General features: G+C 36.8%; 1 protein-coding gene across 12 annotated transcripts in view; it reads right to left on the reverse strand.

The window, feature by feature from the left end:
- Positions 1–1262: 1262 nt before the first annotated feature.
- rims1a (regulating synaptic membrane exocytosis 1a) overlaps positions 1263–24724 on the reverse strand; it is a 74946-nt gene continuing 51484 nt past the window's right edge. For 2 of the 12 annotated variants that reach the window (XM_084092565.1, XM_084092568.1), the window contains 21 exons: positions 23982–24028; positions 23737–23852; positions 23518–23648; positions 22755–22926; positions 22517–22670; positions 19710–19887; positions 19535–19630; positions 19038–19100; positions 16711–16800; positions 15607–15684; positions 14556–14627; positions 14323–14388; positions 12281–12393; positions 12064–12173; positions 11369–11529; positions 10053–10273; positions 6439–6589; positions 5278–5390; positions 5052–5153; positions 3857–3996; positions 1263–3772 (listed from right to left, as the gene is read on the reverse strand). In XM_084092565.1, coding sequence (XP_083948691.1) covers positions 3554–3772; positions 3857–3996; positions 5052–5153; positions 5278–5390; positions 6439–6589; positions 10053–10273; positions 11369–11529; positions 12064–12173; positions 12281–12393; positions 14323–14388; positions 14556–14627; positions 15607–15684; positions 16711–16800; positions 19038–19100; positions 19535–19630; positions 19710–19887; positions 22517–22670; positions 22755–22926; positions 23518–23648; positions 23737–23852; positions 23982–24028 — 2593 coding nt within the window. In that variant the 3' untranslated portion in view covers positions 1263–3553. Of the gene's footprint in view, positions 3773–3856; positions 3997–5051; positions 5154–5277; positions 5391–6438; positions 6590–10052; positions 10274–11368; positions 11530–12063; positions 12174–12280; positions 12394–14322; positions 14389–14555; positions 14628–15606; positions 15685–16710; positions 16801–17077; positions 17177–18338; positions 18417–19037; positions 19101–19534; positions 19631–19709; positions 19888–22516; positions 22671–22754; positions 22927–23517; positions 23649–23736; positions 23853–23981; positions 24029–24724 lie in introns of all 12 variants that reach the window. The other 10 variants (XM_084092566.1, XM_084092567.1, XM_084092563.1 and 7 more) reach the window with 9 other exon arrangements.

Genomic DNA, 24724 nt, shown 5'->3' on the forward strand with positions numbered 1-24724 from the left:
AAAGATATTATATGCATTTTATTTTTTTGCAAGTTTATAAGACTTATTTCGGTCAATATTTATTATATTTATATATTAGAAAATTCTTCTTTTTATTATTTTATTTTGATGTTTTAAAACCTTTAATGTTTACAATTTTGTCTTTATTTCTCTTTCTCTTTGTTATGTATAGCACTTTATATAACCTTTGTGCAAAATGTGCTACATAAACCTGCCTTGCCTCATTACTGTTTAACATCATTGCCTGTTTTTGATTTCAGTTTAAAGTTGTGATTCAGTTTATGGAAGAAAAAAAACAGCAATATTTTGTTACAATCCAACTAACTGTGCAATGAAGTCATGATTTCCAGACATGCCGCTGCTCGATTTGATTTTTCAGTGGTGAAGCATGTGTAATATAACGCTCTAATAACAAATTTGGTTCTTGTTCTGTCTTGCTAACCGATGCCCCATGCATTACTATAGCAGCAGTGAGTAAATGTCGAAGCAACACCAAATCTGTCACTAATAATATTAAAAACATAACATCATCCAAGAAATTTAGTGCAAGGCTAAGCATTTCTAGGAAAACAGCTGCTTTATCTTTAAAGGCAATGTTTCACTAGACTTCAGAGCGGCTACTTTTATAGCTCACCTAAACAGACACTGACATTAAATTACAATTAGCTGGATAATTGAATTATGCATTAGATTCTGAACAGCTGCTCAGTGGTTACATAAGCACACAAGACTGAGTCTAATGTCGCATTTCCGGAAATCTGAAGCACTGACAGACGAGGTATTTTTAGCTATTGTTAAGCAGTGACCTTGCACAATTATTGAAAGTTACTGATTAAACAAATGCAAGTAAACCATAAACAAAAGGAAGGAATTGTGTAGTGCTATTTCCCTCCACATGGTGGAGAGATTGGATTACCATTAACTACTACAGTACGATGCATTGATGGACGTTACTGGACGGACCTCTGTTTGGTTTGAGGGCATAGACAAAATGTGATCTTAAGACATTTTTTAATGATCAAAATTACATTTCAAATGTTTAATATTTCTAAATATATATATATTGTATATATAAAATGAAAAAAGCTAGTATCACATATTTGAAAAGCAAAACATTTTTCAAATGTTTAAAAATTTAGTGCACACATTTTCTTCCACTTTTTAAATGATCATAGATTATAAATAAAGATACAAAATTAAAACAATAAAAAAGCTAGAATCATGCATTTGAAAAAAGCAAATAAAAAAATCAGTGCACAATTTCTTCCACACAGTCTTTTATTTGTAAATAATAAAAATGAACTCTTGAATATAAAACATACACATTATTTGAGCCACGTCTGCTGTACAAACAAGAAATGTTGCAGTGAATACTTTCAATTTTGTTTCAGTGGAATACATGAGCTGTAAACAATCAGTATCCTTGAATAATACTGACAAAGTAAATAAGTCTGCCAAAACCAGGCATATAAAGTAAACTTCTCTTTGAAACGAGGATTCATGAGCATTTATTATAAAGCAACAGGGTGGTAGAGGTCCAAATTTCTCTCGTTAGATTGGGCATTACTAAAATAAAACTTTGGAGGCATCCCTTCTTCCGCTCAGCAGAACAAAGAGACAGAGCACTGATCCATTAACTTGAATGGGGCTGCTTTGTAAATATAAGTAAACTTCTTTGCAGACTCATATTTACAATATATGCATGTACGTAAGTGATGTTTACTTGATACACTCTGTTTCAATATCGATATATCTCTAAGTCATCGTGAATTTCATAATTATATTCCATATACATATAGCTCTAGTTTTTATACAGGCTTTCTACCTTAGTTTTAGCCCCACAGTAGTACAGACTACAGTGAACAGCAACATATCAATAAAATAGGGCCTTGAGTTTGCTGAGTACTACAGTACAGCGCTTATTTATCCATCCAGGGTAAAGAAGGGGGGAAAAAAGAAGGCGGGGGCGGGGGCGGTGGGCGGGTTGGGGGGCTGGGGGGGGGTTAAAACAATTTTAAAAATCGTATAGAACATTCAGCCCCAAAATAAGGCCTGTGTGTATGGCTGAACCCGGCCAAATGCCCACACATGGAATGAATGGCTTCGTTTTATTTGATAATCTATTTATATCAAGTACAAGCAAACTGTACAAGTACATGCAACATACAAGCTGTCCTACAGTTTGTGGAACTAACACACACACTTATTGTAGTCTCTTTTTTTCTCATCTGTCTTGTTTTACAAAATGTGCATGCAACTTGGAACAGTTCCAGATTCATGCTGTTCCCCGTGTTGGTGGCGAGCGGTCTTCTTCAGAGACCACGTCTCACTGTCACATTCAAAATGCTCAGAGGGGGGAGGGGGTGAGGGGGGATCTCTGAGATTCGTTTTATAATAAACTAAACCCAAAACCGATGACAAACGGCTAAAAATAGGAAGCTTACGATTTTGGCCTCTTCTGATTTTTTTCATTAATATTATCAATTCCCCAAAGCTCAAACGTTTCTCTTGTTTTGTTCAAAAATCAAGCAATTGTGCTCGCATTAAAATAATGTAAACTCTAGTTGGGTAGAAATTCAAACATCGGTATGTACAGGTCCTTTACCAAACGGAATAGAATTCAAAATGCTCTGAAATGCCAGTACGATATGTTTTGTGATTGCAAAGTCGAACGTTTTAGTGAGCAAATGCATGTAGTGACTGTTTCCGGAGTTTCCTGTTAGTGTTGAAGAAACCTAAATGATAGTGGCAGCTTCTTACAGTCCCAGTGAATCAAATACAATTGGTTTTGTGTCTTCCATGAAGCTCGTATGACACAAATGTCAGAAAACATGAAGCATGTTTTCACATTCTACAAAGTGTGCCTATTTACCAAATCAACAGTAACGTGAAAAGGCAAAGCAGTCGGTGGCGACTGCTGTAAACAGACTTAAAAGGTTCTCAGGCATCCCTGCCTTAATAGACGCAAACGCACACTCACACACACACACACACACACACACACACTGCAGTCACACAATCTGAGTCTGAGTTCGTGCCAGACCGGCACACGGCGGGGTCTCGGATGCAGCATCCGTGAAGCAGAGAGGAAACTCTCTGAGAAGACTAAATCTTGACCTTTAACCCTCGACCTCTGGGGCTTCCTGTAAGTGCAATATAGAGGAGGGGCAGTGCTGTCCTCTCACTCTCGCCAACTCTGAAATGCATACACATGTGAGAAAACAAATACGACGACTGACCAGAACCATCTAGGCTACCGGAACCACTGTGGGCTCTGCTTCCTGTCAAACGAAGCGGGGTCGCGTTTAGGGAGCATCTCCCTTCCTTCTCTCGTCATCTCAGCAACAAAACATGCAGTAAAGGAGCAGAGTGGATCAAAGGAAATCTCTACAACCCAAAGATCAAAAGTAAAAGAGAAGTGATTGTCAGGCTTCAGCAAAGCTTTGATCATGATTCTGTCCATCTGTCTCTTTATCTGCCGCTCCGGTTCTGATTGTTGCCTCGGGTCCTTGGTCCGTGTGTTTTAGTTTCGCGTCTCGCTCCTGTCCATTCACTAGGACCTGATGATGCCCGGTGGCCCTGAAGAGTCCAGCGATGACTGGGAAGCGCGACGAGCGAGAGGAGCTAAGGTCGGGTCGACCAATGATGAGGGGGGAAACAGTTTGTACCAACCGATCACTGTGCTGGAAAGATCCAGCTCCTCTAACAGAATCTGTGCGACTCCCATGAAACATTTGTGGTCCATGCGGCCGTAATCTCCCCACACTATTACCTGAAGACACATTCAGTGGTCAGTACACACTAATGTGGACTATGGAGGTATACCGAAAACCAACGAATGAAACTCGCTTCCTACCTGGAGGACTTTACCCTGCGGACTTTCCTCAAACAACAGCGCTTGCTGATACAAAGGATCGAGCGTTTTCCGTGCAATCTTGGTTTTCTTTTTGGCTTTGCACGCTCCGTTTTCCAGCAAATAGACCTTGACGTAGGGAGCTGTGAAGAGCAGACATAGTTCAAAAAGGCTTGTTCAAGCATTTATAGTGCCTGGCTGCGGCACGTCATATTAACAATTAGTACAACGTGTTAAACTTCAAATTGTCCGGCTGTAATCACTCCATTAAGCTCCTTTAAATCACATTTCTGTTAGTCCAAAGTACATGTGCTAAATGACTAAAATTGAACTACTAATTAAAGTGTGGCGAGCGGGACGAGGCCGAGGGCCGTGAGAGAGCGGCGCGAGGCCGGTGGCGTGATTAATGATGAGCGACACCTGCGCGACGTCTCGTATCTCTCAGGGAGGAGCGGAGGCATAAAGGAGAGATAAACAGGCCTGGACTTATGTTGTGTTTTGTTTTATTATATGTGACAGCAGTCGTCCGTGAGGGGCTCAAAACATTAGATTTGTATTTGTTTCATTTTTGGTATTAAAATCTGTTTGAATATTCGCCGGTTCCCGCCTACTTCTTCCCATAACATCTAACCTCGTTACATAAAGCAACTACAAATACACTATTGTTCAAAAGTTTGGAGTCGCTTTCGTAAAAAAAGTCTCTTATGATTACCAAGGCTACATTTGTCTGATCAAAAATAGAGAAAAATAATAATATTGTGAAATATTAATTAAAAAAAATATATATTTTAGCATATTTTATCATGTATTTCAGTCTTCAGTGTCACACGATTCTTCAGAAATGATTCTAATATGCTGATTTGGTGCTCAAGAAACATTTCCTATTGTTGTCAATTTAGAAAACAGCTGTCCTGCTTAATATTATTGTGGAAACCATAATCTTTCAGGATTATTTGATGAATGGAAAGTTAAAAAGAACAGCATTTATTTGAAATACTGATCTTGTAACATTGTAAATGTCTTTACTGTCACTTTTGATCAATTTAATTAATGCATTCTTGTTGAATAAATGTATTAATTTCTTTTAAAAAATCGTACTGTTTAGTCATGCATGTAAAAATGTTTACACAATGAGTAGGATACACATAATGAATCCTTAATCCCTATCAAAACTAGTTGTGTGTGGGCACACTCTCACCCGGCAGCGATTTGGAACCTGGTTTAGGTGTAAGACCACGGGCCCTGATAACCTCCACCTCCAGCTGCCCTTTCTTATTCGTCAGTCCAATCTGAACATCTCCTACAAAACAAAACCAATTAAAAGAAAAAAAGAAAAAAGTTTCAAGAAATTAAATGTTTCAAAGTTTTCCATTGAAGCAATCTTAGACTTTAGTTTGTATATAACTAAAAAAATATTTACTTACCCATAGCGGGCGTGGCAAGTGTTTGTCTACCCACCAACTGAGCAGGGCCAAGACCGTCCAGGAAATCACTGAACTGGCTGTCAGCCCCTAACCTCATCCCTGAGAAGATCAGACTGACACACACACATGCACCAGTCATCAGATGGATGGATGGATGGATAAAAAGAAGCAATTTAAATACAGCTTATAGTAAATTTCTTGTTATATTTATGCATTCTTAAATACTGTACTTTGTTGTCATAAATCCATAAAAATCCCCAAATGTATCTTCTGAAACCATTGTAGAGACCAACATATGAAAACAAACTTCAAACAAGAACATATACATGAATTAGTTTATATGGATGAAATCTACTACTGCAGAATGAGCCTACTGCCCTCATTTAGCGTTCAAAGGCTGCTGAAATGAGTATGGTATGTAAACCCTGTCCTGCGTTAAGGCCCCTCTTAATACACTCAATATTTCCTTTGAGACCAGCGCAATTTCCATGACCTAACTACTGCAGGAATGTCTGAGGGACGTGCCAGCCCATGTCGTGCTACCATATGAACGGCTTTATGTGATTTCAGACCATTTAAAACACGTTCAACCTTAAATCACGGGGTTGCTGCTCATTTTGCCGTGTCACACAGTCACGACGGACAGGCCAACCGACCGAACGACCCCCGCTCTCTGAAGCTGTAAAGGGAATCGTGGCTGGCGTTTTCTGCGCCGCTACAGACCCTGCCAAGGCCCCTCTCCGCAGATGATGGATATTTTAATTATTATAGGGGAGTACTGCTTGCCATCTGGCTCCAAAAATGGAGTTTAGACAGTAGTGGACACAGCATTAGCTCTGTAAATCAGACTGTTCTCTATTAGCTTATCCTTATGTTTTTTCCAAATAAATCTAGACGAGAGAAGCTCATGTGTACATGACACGCAGCCTGTTGATGGGTTTGCAGCGAATACATAAAAAACACCAGAGACAGGACATTTTAAGGGAGAGAGAGCTGGGGAGGAGGTCAACATCGGGTAAAATAGCAGAAATTGGTTACAGTATACATTATAAATGTCTTTACTGTCACTTTTGATCAATTTAATGCATCCTTGCTGTATACATTTATGTATGGTTTATAACAGGGAAAGAAAGGAGGAGTCAAACTGCACTGGATACTAACTTGCCCTCAGAGCTATAGCTGTTCATGCTGCCGTCAGTGGACTCTCGGCTGGCTTGGCGGGCCATGGCGTTACGGGGATACTCCACTGCCATTCCCGTCTCCTGACTGCGCTGGATCTGACTGGATCCCTTTGTTTTCTTGTTAGCTGCTTCTGTGGATGGGGGGAAAATGGCATTACTATACACAGGACTGTCATCGGGGGGACAAGTGGGTCCCAATAAGGTCCTTTAATTCCCAAACTTACTTAAGCAGCACTTGGAAAGATTCTGCAAGAAGAACTTCAATTAAAAATAGTAATGCTGTCAAAAGGTTAAAGGGTAGCACTTTATTTTACAGTCCTGTTCCCCATGTACATACTATACTTATAGTAATTACAATAACTGGGTAATAACTAGATACTAACCCTGAACCTACCCATAAACATAAGCCCATGTAGTTATCTTATATCACCCAGTACTTTATTAGGTAAGTACTCTGTCAGTACACATAAGTGCACATACTGTAAAATAAAGTGCAACCATTTAAAATAATGAATCATCAAAAGTAAGATAATGATGTTTTTTGTAAAATAAAAAATTTGATTTTTGACACTACAAACAGATAAAGCCAGATTCTTTTATGAATTATTGCAGGTCTGATAAACACAAATTTTAAAAGGTGTAGTAGACATTTGATTAGATTTTTAGATTAGCATTTTTTGTGAAAGTTTTTGTGTTGGGTAGGTTTAGGGGTAGAGTTAGTGTAAGGCAAGTTCGGTCCTAGAGCCGCTGTCCCGCAGAGTTTGGCTCCAACCCTGAAAAAAACCCTCACCTGCCTGTAGCCTTAGTACTCCTGAAGACATTGATTAGCTTGTTCAGGTGTGTTTGATTAGGGCTGGAGCTAAACTCTGCAGGACAGCGGCTCTCTAGGACTGAACTTGCCTACCCCTGGTGTAAGGGGATAGAATATACAGTTTGTACAGTATATAAATCATTATGTCTATGAAAAGTCCCCATAAAACATGAAAACACAACATGTCTGTGTGTGTGTGCGCGCCCAGGTGTTTAAGTTTGTGTGCTATTCTTACAGCCGTCAATCAGGAGAAAATATTGCAGTCTAAGACCAAGATCTTCGCCCTTGGTGAGAGTAACATCTCCTGCTGGACGTCATGGGGCGCCATCCTTACTATTTATGGCCTTTTGATGGATTACAGATCCTTTGAAAATGTCAACCACTGAGGTGGCTCACAGATCCGCTGTCATGCCAGTTGTTTGAGTTAAAAATGTTGCAAAGAGCTTTATCTCTTCACTCATCGTGTTCACTTTCATCAAAACACAATCAAGGGCTTATTCTCACAAGACTTACAAAAGAAAGGTCCAGGGACTCTTATTAGCATTCATTTGCATGGCTCTTACATTATTTGGGAAAACAGAAAAATACTGTCAGAACAGAAATTATCTTATAAATAAAATAAAATACATTTAGAGCACCTGTATGTTGAGGTTCTTCTAGTCTTTTGGACTTTCTAGAATTGTACCTAACAAATGATCTTAAAGCAGGAGTGTTTAAACTACATGCTCTGTGCAGCCCACAAGATATTTTAAAAACAATCTTTTAAAATTGTCACATTTTTGTGAAATAAATGAAATTCATAATATGAACACTGGGTGTCACACTATCAAGTGAAGTCAATGTCACTGGCATCATTAGTCATTCTGCAGTTTAAAAGATAAATCATCATTGGCCTATGTCACTCTTAAGATAATATTGAAAAAGCAGTGTTGGTTTTTAAAAAAAAATGTTTAATTGATAAATTAAACATTTTTAATTTATGAAAAATTAAAAATGTTGGTTGGAAACAGTTTATTTTATTAACATTCCAAATTGTTAACATCAGTTAATGCATTAAGTATCATAAACTAACAATTAACAAGGAACAACCATTTTTGCAGTGTTTATTAATCCAGGTTAATGATAATTCAATCAGTATTGATCATACTTGTTACAAAAAATATATATTTTAAACAAATGCTGTTCCTTACATTTTTTTTTTTAGGAATCTTTGATTAATAAAGTCCAATCACAGCTTCCCCAAAAATATTAAGCAGCACAACCGGTTTTAACATTTATAATAATAATAAATGTTTCTTGAGCAGCAAAGCAGCATATTACAATGATTTCTGAAGGATCATGTGACACTGAAAACTGGTGTAATGATGCTGAAAATGTAGCTTTGCTATCACAGGAATAAATGACATTTTAAAATATATTCAAACAGAATTCTTTTTTAATAATATTTCACAATATTACTGTTTTTGCTGTATTTTCAATCAAATAAAAGCAGTTATGGTGGTTTAAAAGACTAAATATACATTAATACATTAACTAATGTTAATATACAATGTGAAAATTTGTACAAAAATAAAATAAAATAAATAATTGTATTAGTATATACGCATAAATTACTATGAACCACAATTAAATGCTTTAAAAGAATTGTTCATCATACCTAATGCATTAACTCATGTTAACAGATTAAGAAAGTGTTCCCGCAATCATATTTTTAGTTTTGGCTATGGTTGTGAATGGATCAGGCTGGTGCAGTGGACAGAGCGTGGAACAGCTGTTACAAAGCAGCGGAGCTCTTTAAAATGCTGATTTATCGCATCTTTGCAACTCTTTATGATTTATCACCTGATGGTCCTTTTAAGATATTATCCAGGCGTTTGGCAGAGAGCGGTGCCAAAAAAACTTCTTTTGCCATCCTTTTTGAATTTGTTTCTTTTTTCAGCAATCCATTTATTAAACTATAAACAGACAGTGCTTAAAATATGGGATTTTAGAGGATATCAGATCCAACTTCAAAGGTATTTATCTACATTACATCTGATAGGAATCCAGGGTTGATCTGCACCTGACAGTGTGAACTCTTGCCAATGCTAACATGCTGCCATTCATATTTCTAGCCCGAGGCTTCAGCTCCCACACTTTTAAAGAGACTAAAGACACATGCTACTTTAAGAAGTGAACCAAGGTAGAATGAGACCTGATACGTAGATCCACCAGACAAGGGTGACCCGGAGAAAGAGAGAGGAGAGACAGATAAGAGATAGCCATCTAAGCAAAGCAGGAAGACTTGGCAAATGGATTTAACTGACGGAAAGAACTTGCTCTTTATAATATTCCAGTCTTGATTTTGTTAACAATTCCAAAATGCTTTTTGGTCCTGATGACACTAATGTCATTCTACTCAATATATCCTCATTGTTCCTCAAGATATAAAGCATTTTTGGCCATAATAACTGTTGATTTTAGCTTTTACACCAGTAGAGGGCACCTCAGGCTATGCTAACAGAGCATTTAGAAATGTATCTGTGTCCTGTATCTCTTCTCTGGTGTTTAAAAGAATAATAAAAGAGTGTTTAAAAGTGACTTTGTCAGACTGATATCCAAACAATGAGTTTTATTGGGACAAAAGGCCTTGTCTAAAAGGCCCTACTATATATGGTACATGAAGCAGCGAGTAACATGTTTTAGATTTAAACTTGTGAGTTTATTAGAAGCAACACCTGATTTATGTGGCTATTCAAGCCATTGTTGCACAGAAAGGATATGATTGGCTGGTAGTGTCTCACCTGTCTGACTGAGCTGAGAGGTGCTTCTGCTGCGGCGTGAGGGAATGCCCACGATGGCGACTACACGGGCGCTAAGGCTGGATCTGCGCTTTTTCCCTCCTCCACCCAGTGTTCCCAGAGCGGTGTCTGACTGGCTGCCATCCGTACGCTCCAGAGTGTAGATTTCCCCACTAACACTCGTACTCTTCAACATGCTGCGGCTGGATGGATGAATATGACGGCTGATGGAGGGAGAAAACATAGCAAAGACTCTCAGTAACTCAAATGACAAATGGAAAATCACTATGACAATGTGACCCTCTGTGTTTGATTATTCATTCTGAGTTTACCGAAAAGCATAAAAATCTGAGAATGACGTGATCATGGAAAAGACTGCTGTGATCATCTTAAAGGGATAAATAATTGAAAACAGGATTTGTTTTTTGTGCCATTTTGATATAAAAGAGACATTACAATTCAAAAGTTTGAGGTCGATTTTTTTAAATGTGTTTGCAAGTCTCTTATGATCAAGGATGCATTTATTTTATTAAAATACAGTTAAACATTACTATTGTAAAATTTTATCATTACAATTTAAAACAGCTTTTCTATTTTAATATTTTAAAATTGTAATTTATTCATGTGATGGAATTTTCAGCAGCCATTCTTCCAGTCTTCAGTGTCACATGATCCTTCAGAAATCATTCTAATATGCTGATTTGATGCTCGAGAAACATTTCTTAATATTATTAATGTTGCAAAAAGTTGTGCTTCTTAATATCTTTGGAAAACATTTTTTTTCCAGGATTCTTTGAAGAATAGAAAGTTCAAGTGAACAGGATTTATTTGAAATATAAATATTTTGGAACATTATAAATGTCTTCACTGTCACATCTGATAAATTGAATGCATTCTTAAACCCAAACTTTTAAACGGAAGTGTTTAAATGTGTACAACATAAATGTATGGAAACTAAACAACAAAAACAGGTTACCATTGTAACGTGTAAATTAACTACTGACTGCTACACAAACATTTATTCAGTAATTCATAACTTCTTCAAGAGAACAAAAATGTTATAAATGTGTAGAATATGGCCACTTAATGTAGAAAAGGAGGTGCTGTAAAGATTCACAGCTGCTTTTATAATAATCTCTCCTCAAGAGATTTTCAAGAAATGTTTGAACAAATTTTTCAACAACAAAAAAAGTGAATAAATGACATTCCAATTAAAAATTGATCTCTAACAAGTATGATCACTAACGAGGTGTCAAAACGTTACAGAAATTGTCAGACCTAATGCAACAGTCCCTTATGATTATAGCTATGCATCTCACCTAATGCGACCCCTGGGTCGTTCTGATTGAATGGACATGTAGCTGGTGCTACTGATCCGCGAGGCACTGCTGGCGCGAGAGATGGCTGACACGTCACTGACATCACTGTCTGAGGACTTATGGGACACATTGTCACAGCTTCGTCGCTGCTCCTTATAAAGCTAGTGGAATGAAATGCACAAAAGAATGAAAGCGCATATACATTCTGAACATTCTAGATTTTTCACAGTTTGAAAGAGTTGGAATGGGATTACACACTACCGTTCAAAAGTTTGGGGTCAGTATAAGATATTTTCTAATACTTTAATTCGGCAAGAATGCATTAAATTGATCAATAGTCAAAGTAACATGTTATAATAGATAACATATATGTTATATATGTTATAAGGTTACAAAAGATTTACAATTCAAATAAATGTTGTTCTTTTGAACTTTATATTCATCTAAGATTGTTTGATGGTTTAAACAAAAACATAAAGCAGGAAAAACTAAATCTACTAAACACTAAATCAGCATATTAGAATGACTTCTGAAAGATCATGTGACACTGAAGAATGAAGTGATGGCTGCTGAAAATTCAGCTTTGCAATCACAGGAATAAATTTAATCTTAATTAGAAATTCATCCCCAAACTTTTTAACAGTAGTGTGTATATGAAAATGAAGTCCAATCCGAGAGAGCAGAACGGCGCTCACCTCTCTTTTATTCTTGAGCGCCCTCTCCAGATCCTGGCTGGTACTGGAGGGAGCTGCTGTTCGGAAGGTGCGTACTTTCATTTGCCGTGTTCGCTCCTCTGAAGCAAGAGCTAATACATACATGATAAAAAAATATAGGATATTTTCATATTTTGCATATTTATTCAACAAACATTTGGAAAAGTAACCAGTGCAAGTCAGTGGACAATGACTGTACCTTGCTCTACACTGCTGCTTTTAGCGGGAACTTGGGGAAGCTGTCTGACCTTTCGTGTCGAAGAAGAGTCCGCTGTTGATGACGAGAATGTGGGCCGGGAGTTCGGCTGCTCCCTGATGGAGAGAGAGGGAGAGAGAGAGAGAGAGAGAGAGAGAGAGAGAGAGAGAGAGAGAGAGAGAGAGAGGGGAGAAGGAAAATTGTGCTTATTTTATTAAGTACATAGGCCATACCACCAACCAGCGTGGACCAAAATGTACATCTGATAAACACATTTTCACGAACAGACTGATCCTTACCAGATCAATATCTGCTTGATAAGGTAACATTATTGATCACATCTGATATGTATTATTATTGCTAAGAGCCATAAGGAAAGCAAAACAAGTACAAGAGTGGAGGGTGTAAAACTGATGGGGAAAAAATAGAGGTAAATGTGAAAGGTAACATTGTTGTTGTGCACAAGGCAACAAACAGAAAGCTGTGGGTAGGTGATGAGGACAGGTGGATTTTCAGTATAAAAAGCAGCAACCACACAAAACATTTGAGAGAAAAGAGCAAAAGCAGAAGTTATAGCAAAGACAAGGCTTAAAGTGTTAATTGTAGGATGGGTTGAGCACAGCAAGGCTTCTCAGCCCAGATCAGGGTCAGCACCTTTCCATTTGGGGTGAGCCTGGTTGACCCCTGCACGGGTCACCTTACCCAATGGAGGCAGCGATACCCTCTTCCTGCGTGAGCCCTTTAGAATGGAGGTTGGCCTAATGCTGCAAGCCAGTGAGAATAGCAACATACAAGACAGAATAATAAAGGAAAAAAAAAATCAATGTGACAAATCATAGAAAAAATAAAACCAAATGGAAAAAAGCCAACAAATTATTTGCAAAAACAGAGAGAGAAATAGTGTGAATGTGTGAAAAAATAAATATGTTTGTGGATGAAGCCAGAGCAGCACTTCCCTGTAAAAGTTCAACAACTGAAAAATATACACAATTTAATAAATAGAATAATATACTAATAACAGGGTCCAAATTTAACATAGGTGGGTGATTTGAGAAAATGTACTGGCCATGAATTATTTTTATTAAAAATATATTTATGCTTTTTGTATATTTTATATTTTTGTCATTTAAAAGGAATTCAATTAAATAGTTTTTTAACGGGAAGAAAGATTATCTATGATTTGATCACTTGTATGCCATTCATATTATTTTATTATATTATTTTAATATCATTGCTTTTGCCATTTCAACTGAAACATTTTATTTTATTCACATATTGTAAGAGAACTGGTGAGTAAATCTTATTAACCGTTTTATTTACTCACCAAAGTACATTTTTACTCACATTTGGAGCTTGGCAATATTTTAATTTTGGGCTCTGATATAAAATATAGAAATGGTCAGAAACAAATGAACAAAAGCATATTGAAAAAATATATATATAATTTAAAGTCCCCCTGTAGTCAATAATTGTATCCCTTAACACTCATCTTTGATCACTCAAATGACATATTTAAACGTTTTTTTCCTTGAAAAAAAAATTCTTCATGCCTTAAAATAGCTGGAATGTAACTACACTATTGCCTCATTTAGTATACGCGGTTCTATGATATATATGCAAATTAGCCCCGCCTCCACTCACTCAGACCAGCTCAGAGATCCACTCGTTGACAATCACACGTTGACGTGATTGGTTACAAGGTAGTTTGGACGTCAAACCCCAGCGATTTCAAACCGCGATATTGAGACTTTGGTTCACTGCCATTTTAAGGAGAAAATACCCAGCAATGGTGCTGACTTATGAATTTGCACATGGTTTGTCTTAAAGCATATTAAAAACAACACATAGACATATAAACAACATTAAAAGCTTGATTTTCACCACAGGGGGACTTTAACAAAAACCACTATACAAGTCCAATCTAGAAGCTTTATCCAGTGTGAAATAAATAAGTGTGTACTAAACAGGTTCTGTACATACAGGACTTCAACAATCAACAGGCAGTGCAAATGTGACATGATGTGACATGGTTTGATAAGTCTTACCGCTCGCTGTCAGATATTCTCTTGCCATGTTTCTGACAGCTAGGCTTGTCCAGAGTTCTCGACTGCCTGCAACATGGAAATGATCGAGGCGAGACAGAAAACAAAAGAATGAGGAGTGGATTCACTCAGGACTGGACGGACAGTAAATGAAACTACTGTCTAATAAAATGCCACGATGGAGATGGACATGTTATTGGTATATGTGCTCTAGAGCTCTTCCTGTGGGTCTGTACCTCTGTGCGTCTGGCTTTGCACTGAGGTGGTGTACTGTCTCCTGAGCGGGGAACATAGCCTCCAAAACCCAGCTGATTCATAAGATCAGGTCAAACACATGTGAATGGCATGGATACAGACACACAGACACACAATGACACAGTATGGACTGATGTTAATACAAAATAATAATTTCATTAGGGCTAAATCATGTCACTTTGGTTTAGTGGCTACTCAATAAAGGAAATGATACAATAATGTGTACAGTTAGACATATACACAAGACACACTGTGTACGATATGCAGCACAGACAACTGACAGATGACATTATGTGACTTTATATACCCGGAAAATTTAAGACAAATCCTCTGAAATCATATCAATTTCAGATGAATCTAGAGAAAAGTGAAAATACAAGCAGTGCCCCCAAAATGAATTTGGACACTTAAAATGTCTGAATATCACATGTAAAATATAAGACCGATTTGAACCTGCAAACAAATCACTCTTTTATAATCTGAAAACTTACTTTTTTGTGTGAAACGTTTTGCCTGAAAAGTGTGCTTGTGGTATTTTTTTGTTTAAAATAAATCTCACTTGGTTTAAATTTTGTTGCTATGTTATTTGTGCATTTTATATGTCAACATACTTTTCAGGGCCACTGTAATGTATGAACATGTATCAAAAACTGTTGGAAAAATCTGTATAAAAGAGAAGTAGAAGATAGCAAGGGAATAAACTATAGTCTGTGGAAAGAGTTTAGATAGAAAGGACTAAATACAACCTCATGAAATCCAGAGTCAACGCAACACACTACACATCACACCACAAAAGCCACATTTTTAAAGCTACTGAGCAGCTGAAAAACTACAAAACACACTGACGATCACATTATAGAGCGCTAAAATCATGGGGCTGCTGGGTAACAACAAGCTATAGGTCAGAAGCTACAGGAGGTTGGAGGGTTAGCTATACAGTACATCCACTATCTAGTCCCATGGCAGGGAGGGGACAGACAGGTTAGAAGAGCAGAGAGGTTTAGCAATAGGACTGGAGGACAGGAGGGATACCTGTCATCTTCTGGGGAGGCATGCTGAATTAGGATCCTTGGGCTCATGGGTCTGGTACGGGGCAGAGACTGGGTGCTCCTGCGTGAGTGTGTGCGTGTGTGATCCACAAACACCCAAAGAGTTCAAAGTGGAGATGGAAGAAACACGGGAGGTCAATATAGAGACTGTGACAACGGTCATCTCAAACACACAAGATGTACAGATTCAGGGGACTCATATTTGACACTTCTTCAGCTACTGTGGTTAGATAAAAACTCCCTATCCAAGACGCAAAACAGAGCCGTCAGACCATAATAGTCACTGGACACTAACAGTGCAGTGCATAGTGGGTGACCCAACAGTGGTATGTTTCTCTGACATTAACATAGACATGCTGGGTCTTATTCACTAACAACCGCACATAAGTGTTCTTATTTTACAGTATGTGCACAGAAAAAGCTCTCAAAAAGAAATCATTCTAAAGCTAATTAATTTAGATTAATCAAAATGAGTGAGTGTATGCTAGCAGTTCGTTATTAGCATCAGCTTTCTTCACAGTCTCCCTCCAACATTGATGATAAGAAATTATTCTAGAGCAGCAAATCAGCATATTAGAATGATTTCTGAAGGATCATGGGACACTGAAGACGGGAGTAATGGCTGCTGAAAATTCAGCCTCATGGGAATAAATTACATTTCAAAAGATATATATAAAAAAAAAACTTAAAAGAGTTTAAATTATAATAACATTTCACAACATTACTGTTTTAACTGTATATTTAATAAAACAAATGCAGCCTTGGTGAGCATAAGAGACTTACAAAAACATTAATTTAACCCACCCTAAACCTTTATATTCATAAAGATTTTACTTAACAAATTTTACGTTTCTAATGCAAGGATTTGTAGGCGTGGTTTTAAATTTTCCCAAAATTATGATTTCTGTTTGCGCTCAAGTTTTATGCAAAACGATGTGTGTGCACATTAGTGAATGAGACCCAGTGATTGTTGTGTTCAAAGGGCATCACAAAGGAACATTATAAGAGTGTCCTTTAATGTCTGTGAATGATATTAATGACAAATTCAACAAAATTAGAATAATCCGATTCAAAATAAAGAGTGTACCTGTCTCGTTCAGGTGAATTGGAATTAGAACCTGGTCTCAGACAGTTGGTACTAGCACTTCTAAGCCTGTCAAGAGAGGGCTGTAGATCACTAGGGTCACAACATGCCATCCAATGGAGAAAGGAGAAGGAAAAAAGAGAATAGGAAGATGACAAAGAACAAAAACATTAGGTCCAAAATAAAATGAAAAGCAAACCTGTAAGGGGAGGAAGTCAAGAGAGCTGCTATAATGTGGTGTGTGAGATAATGGTTGAATTTTCTAATGTTTTGAATGAGGAGCTGCTGGCTCTTGGGAGCTGTTGGATGTTTGATGTTGTTGTAGTTTTTTATCTAATGGGGTTGAGGGTTGACATTTTCGACCCCTTACCTAATGGTGATCTTGTCTGTGAACCTAAGAACTTGGCGTTGTGTGGCAGTGACTACAGACAGCCGTGACTTTGACTTAAGGCATGCAGGAAGTGTTGAGCTGAACACAAACGAAAGTCAAACAAGTGCAAACAAAAGCAATCACAAGTTACAGAAAAAAAACAGTAAAGAACAAAACATAACAACCAAAAATAACATTATAAAATCTTATCTGTGGATTACAGCAACAAAGAAACACGTTCAAAGTTTAACACTGTGTCCCAACATTGGGAATGCGGATGCTAACGGATATCTTTCTCCAGGAATTATGGACCTACTTGGTTTGGACAGACAAATTGCTTATTGTGGTTAAACATGTCCCATTGCGCCGGGTTAGGACACAGCATAAGATGTGTACAGCTAACGGTGATTTACTGTCTCTTAAAATTAACAATATCCACCAAAAAAAAACAAAACAAACATTAGACAGAAAGCACTCACATTTACCTACCATCTTAACACCTAACAGTGGCAGATTCCCATAAGATTGTCTGTATTTCAATCTCCAATTAAAATACTACAATAGCTCTCTATGTGTTTGCATATGCTGAAGTGCATATGTCTATGGTGTATTATAGTTTAAATTTACATTAAATGCAATTAGCTGAACTTTAGAGTACTTTTTTGACCCGTTTAAATAGGACTGAAGTACATCTTTATATGTAATTTCATAGTTATTTTTATTGTTTTTTAATTGTGGTTAAAGTGTGCCGCCAAATGTATTGACAAGCATTTATGGTAAACTAAAATAACTTTAAATTCATTCCTACTGAAAACTTTTAATCTGATATTATTATTATACTTTTTTTTTGTAAAAGAAAATGTAAAGGTGTACTTAAGTGTGTCGTGAATGTGTACTCCATTTAAGTACAGTGGCATTTTATTTCATTATTATATGATCTGCAGGAACATTTTTTTGAAGTATAAGATTTGAAGTACAGTACAAATGCACATTCAATAGAAATAAGTGCACTTTTTCACAAGAGCCAACAATATTACCAATTTCTAATATTATAGTAAATGTACAACATTGTCATGAACATCCAGTTTAATGGTTTTGTTAAATGATAAATGTGTCAAACTTTGACAATAATCAAAAATATATGCACCAGCATACTGCATATTGCATTAGCTAAGTGCTCTGGAATTTGAGGTTCACAGATGCTATAAAATACTAATTAGTCAGAAAGGATGGCTCAGGAGTTCAGCTTTGGCTGCCTTACCTGTAAATATCCTTATGAATTCCATTGACTAATAAAGGCATCTTAGGAGGCAGAGTGCTACTGTACTTAGATGAACTCCTGGCAACATTACATTAACATGCAAGCATGCAAAAGGGAAACAAAAGATGTATCAACATCAGAGCTGTAGTTAGTCCACTCAAATAGCAAAAGAATGTCAAAAGTAACTCGAGCAAACATGCAAAGATCACTCCAGGGGCAACTCCCTCATTCTAGATCATCCTTTTTCCCCGCGCTCATAATCAAGGTCAGTGACAAGCGGAATAAAAATAAACGTGTCAGAATAACACTTGAGCAGAATGAGATTGTTATTTTGAGAAAGCAAACGGTTGTCGTGACGAGGTATTCGTCTTTTAGGCTGTAAGCCAAAAGCAAGTGGAAAGTTCCGCTTGTAATGTTTCTTGTCAACTAGCTGCTCTGAAATATTAGAGTTGAGAGGCGAAGAGCTTGACAAGAAGCGTTCGAGGGAGAGAAACTGGCATCAACACTCAGTTCTGTTTTAATTAAATGGAATAAACTTCAGGCTAGGCGAACGAAACAGATACGAGGAGTCTTTTCAAAATGAAAATGATATTACCAGTGCTTATGACACCAAAATAGTGATATTGATTCACATGGTAATCTGAACACAACAATACTATAATTCACAGATTGGTGGTTCGATTCTGGACTTTTCTTTACCTTTGGGTGTGCAGACACTCTGCGCTTCGACCCCGCATTGATCTGTGTATCAAGATGACCTCACTGCAATTACCATGGAGATGGATGACACAGGAAAATAAACAAAATAGACCAATAAAAAAAGCAAACATAAAGGAAAAAATGGGCACCAGTAAGTGATTTAGAAGAGGACCAGTAACAATCCTTAAAGCCAGTACAATACAAAGTCTTTCTGTACGATCATCTCTGTCCATACAAACCCTTCAATGGTGCTCAGTCCTTTCAAAAACAAACCTTCAGTGAATCATTCAATCACATGTGTTTTGGCTATAACCCACCTTCTGAAAATCGAGACCTTTGTAGATAAGCACAATTTCTCTTCCCAAAAACAAAATTTGAATGGCATTCCAGAAACAGTATTTTAATGGAAGAAAATGAAGGCAGGTGGAAGTGATTTTTTTAACACACACTATGGCACACTTATACACACTCGCTTGAACGCACACGTTTCTATTTACCTGTCGTCTACGTACTCTCTCTCTTGCACACGGGCACGGTCATGGTAGCGTGTTGGGGAACGGGATCGCCGGGTGTGCTGAACCTCATCTAGACTCCTTAGAGAAAGATGTGCCCCTTTTAATGCAGGTTGCAATTATTTGCTACATGATTAATCCTGAATAGGTAGGGACATACCTCTGTGCGGGGACGTTGGGAGGGCGGGACCGCCCCCTGCTTTCTTCTTCTCTGTGTGGAGACACGGACCGTGAGCGATACTGAGTTGGCCTCTGCTGATCAGGAACCTCTAAAGTCGTTGCTCGATCTCTGTCTCTGTCTCTGTCCCTTTCTCTTTCTCTTGATCGGTTTTCTGTAGCTGTGATCATACACACACACACACACACAAAAAAAATGTAAATAACATTTTTTAAAGCCTGTCTGGAAAATTCAGATGCACTGCTTATGCAGTCATTGGCTTTAACAAACCACATTCCCCATGTTAGAACCCATCCAAAAATAAAAGGATCAACATAATATGTTAGATCATATCTAACAAAACATGCCAGACAATTAAAATACCTTGTTCATTCTCCTTTTTCTTGACCAATGTGTGCTTTAGACAGTTGGAATCACCATTTGAGTTCTACATTATATTCAATTTATTTATTTTTCTATTTTTGGTTATTTAAAAATCTGTTTTCTACAATTAAATGTTTATTTTTACAACACATCCAAAAATTACCTTTTTATTATTTAGCAAAGCAATGAACACTGAAAGCTGAATATATTATATATAATATATTTTATATATTAATTAATATATTTTATATATTAATTAATATATTATATTTTTATTTTATGTTCTATTTTATTTTTAATTTTTCTAATAAAACCGTTTAACATAACTATTATAAATATGATATATTATATTATATTATAATAACAAATTTTTAAGTCACAATGAATAACAAATTCAAAGGTGAGCATGATAAAAAAAAAAAAAAGAAGAAGAAGAAAAAAAAGAAAAATGATAACCACTGACCTAAGACAACATCCACTATTCTCACAATTGCACAAACATATGCCTAATGGTTTGGAGAATGTCAAGGTATCTCACAAAGGCAGTGTTCCACAAAACCGTGTCATTTTCTAACTTCTACCATGCAGAGGCAAAATCAAAGGTTGAGCACTACTGAGAGGAAACAGTCCTCCCGTTCCCAAATTCTCCCTCATCATCACCTTCCCCATTGTGATCATGCATGTGTTATAGTGTGCATTATGCTGCAGGTCTATACTACTATACTACAGAGAAAAGTACTGGAGACAGAACACCCCGGAAAGTCAATGTCTATAAACACATTCTTCCAATATAGAAAAAGCACCACTTTTATGTTTTAAGCACTTTATAGTAACAAATCAGTTATTTTATTAGAATGGGATGAATGAAACATGCCAGATGTGTAATCCTGGTGATTGGTGCCTTGTCTCCAGCACAACAGCGGTGACTTCCAAAGGAAGGGAAGACCTGCTATTGGATGCTTCTATCTTGGGGTACTCTAATTCACAAAGCACAAAGAAGTGCCAAGGTGGCGAATGCCTTGGCCCCTCCCACCCACCTGTGGGGACTACACCAATAGCATCATCATAATCAGTTTCTGTAATACGCTGCGAACCTGCACAGACAGATACAGATATACACAGGGACAGATGTACAGACAGACACGAGATAAAGACGTAAACGAATGCACACAAAGCACTGTTGGAATAAGCCATGGTTAGGAAAGCAAAGGTATACAGAAATAACCTAGCATACTAAAATATGTCCTGTGGACATACTGTACCCATGGGCCACACACTCCTACACACTAACTCACATGCAGCACGGTTCAAAAAACATAACTTACAGACAAAACAGACAAAAAAGTGCAACACAAAGCCAAACATATTAATGAGACTGGATGAATTCCAGGAACTTGAGCTAAAAGATATGTTGATGTTTAACTAATATTTGATGATTTTCCTTCACCTACTTACAGTATACTGCATTTCATTTAGTAAATTTTTTTGAAATTATGATAATTTCTCTGGTTTGACATATCATCTTGGAAAGTAAAGGCAAACTTCATCTATTTTAATCGAACTGCCCACATACTCTTCAGCTTTCTGTAATTCTGTGAAACACTGAGGGGGCGAATTCACTAAACGATTGTGGCACTCAATTGAGCAGTATATTAGTATTTCAGTATACTGTATACCACTCACAATTAAGCAGAATGTACACTACCGTTCAGTCCTGAAAAAAATTATCACAGTTCCCACAAAAATGTTAACTGTTTTCAACATTGATAATATCAATAAATGTTTCTTGAGCAGCAAATCATGATTGATTTTGAAGGATCATGTGACACTGAAGATTGCAGCAATGGCTGCTGAAAATTCAGCTTTGCTATCACAAGAATAAATTACATTTTAAAATATATTAAAATAGAAAATAGTTATTTTAAAAAGGATTAATATTTCACAAAATGAAAGTTTTTACTGTATTTTTGGTCAAATAAATGAGCATAAGATCTTTCCAAAACTTCTACAAAAAAATCTCATTGACCCCAAACCTTTGTATAATACTGTATACAAAGTGACGTAGCGCAAGTCAATGTCATTTGTTTTTGGGCAAACACACCTGCTTTCTATGCAAATTATGCTAATTACAGGGGCCAGTCACCGTTGAACTATTGCCATTCATGGAAAACTTGTGGTACAACTGTTTGTGCTCACTATAATTGATCAAATTTATGATCACATGATGGAGAAGTGTGTTATAATTGGGTACATATCCAGTTATCGGGTCCTAAAACTGCGCAGACGGTGCTGGCAAATAAACAGTGGCGTAAATGGTTGCAAGTAACTGAATTTATTCTAAGCAAATTCCTCCCTGTTAGAAAATAAGCACTTTACTATGTAAACACTTTTAGATCACACCCCCACCAGCGTGGCCTTCTACTTACGCTGCAGCTTTTTGGTGGGTGTTTCTGTTTGGCCGTGTCTACGGGGCAGGTATGGCGACGGGTGCGGCAGTGGGATGGAAGAGACGTCATGTGCCTGCAGCTTGTACCAGTGAGGCTTGTCATCCAGCAGGGCAGTCTCCAGCTCGATCAGGATCTAGGTTCAAAGACAGTCAGGTGAAATACTGTGTTGTGAATTCATGTAGTGAATAAATGGACAATGACAACATATGCTTCGTACCTCTCCCAGAAAGTCACTCTCCTCCTCTTGTATTCTGGGTTGGTCCCATACTGTAATCTCCAGCATGTGCTCCCTGAAATCCCGGCGATGGACATGAGAGTACACAAACGTCTGGTTCCACTTGGGTTCCAGACTTTTCTTTACTGTTTTCGTTCTTCTCTTGCTCTTATCACTAAAGTAAAACAAATATACAGATTAAAAAATAAAATGAGAACATTAAAACTCAACTACTTGAGTCTCAACTGCTTGATGCACATATCAACACTAATCAAAATCATAAATTCATATATTTTTTGGAAAATTGGTTATTTAGTGTTTGATCTACTCTACCATTCAAAAGTTTGGGGTCTGTAAAACTTTGTAACGTTTCTCTTATGCTCACCAAGGCTGCATTTATTTGATCAAATACACCTTTTTGAAAAACAGTAATACAGTAATATTGTGAAATATTATTGTAATTTAAAATTCTATCTGAATATATTTTAAAATGTGATTTATTCTATTGATGTCTAACCTAAATATGCTGATTTGCTGCTCAAGAAATATTTCTTATTATATTATTAATGTAAACAGTTCTGATGAATAGAAAGTTACATTTAATGCTAGTTACACCTTGCTAAATATACGTATTTTAAAAAATCTTACTGACCACAAACATTTGAACGGTGGTGAATAGTCACTAGTCGATACAAAAACAAATTTCTTGATACCAAAATTGACACCGCAAGAAAAATCGAATATGCTAATATACAACTATGAATACCTTCTATCGGGCAGGAAATACATTTTGACATAGGGGTTTCTGGGTCGTCCATCCGATCTGGGCGCCAGATCTATAGCCTGCAATACGTTCACTATCAGCTGATGGCCGACCTTGTCATACCACATTTTCACCTGCAAGAAAAATACATACACAGCTAATAAGCTAAAACTCTAAGCACAACATGGTGAATTGCCCTTGTTTTCTTCAGTATTTACTGACCGACAGCTGTCCAGGCAGTAGCTGAGGGGCATCTCTAAGACCACTTGGGCTGGATGGGGACAGGACAGATATAGAGGGTCTTTCCATCTTCTGTGATTCGAAGGAACTTGAACCTGCTGCAGAGGGACAAAGGAAAAAACAAAAGCTGATAACATCACAATAATGTTTATATATATAAAATATATTTAAGAGATTTAAGAGTTCACATCTGATCAGATTATTGATTAATTTGATTCAGTACGTACTAGATTCTAATGGAGGATGTGATGTTTCTGGTATTCGTGGTATATCACTGAAAGAAAGAGATCACATATCCATACATTAGTTGTCAATATTAAAACAACACTACCGTTTAAATGTTTGGGTCAGTAAGATTTTTTTTTTCACCAAGGCTGCATTTATTTGATTAAAATACAGTAAAAAGAGAAATAAATATTACAATTTAAAATAACTTTTTTTCTACTTTAATACATTTTAAAATGTAATTTATTTCTGTGATGGCAAAGCTGAATTTTCAGCAGATTTGGTGCTTAAGAAACGTGTGTTTTTTTCCTTACCAATGTTGAAAACAATTGAGCTGCTAAATCATTTTTGTGTTATAATTTTCTTTATGATTAATTGAAAGGTCAAAAGGACAGAATTGTTTTTTAAACAGAAATCATTTGTAATATTACAAATGTACTTAATGTCACTTTTGATTTAATTTTAATTTAATGAATCCTTGCTACTTTAAATAAAAGTATTAATTTCTTTCAAAAATAGAATCTTACTGACCGTAAAGTGTGGCATTTATTTTAAAGCAATATAGTACAAACATGCATTTAAGGTTTGTTAAGTTTCAAATTATAAACCATTAACTGTTCAAAATATATTATTGACAAGTTCATTTTCAGAAAAGCTCTAGCATCATTTGTTTAGAAGGCATTTTTAAGTGTCCAAATACTCTGGTGACATCTGGTTTCTAGTCAAACATCATCAGCCAGAGGTT

This window comes from Abramis brama (genome assembly GCF_963993115.1).
Source record: "Abramis brama genome assembly, chromosome: 19".
Taxonomy (NCBI): domain Eukaryota; kingdom Metazoa; phylum Chordata; class Actinopteri; order Cypriniformes; family Leuciscidae; genus Abramis; species Abramis brama.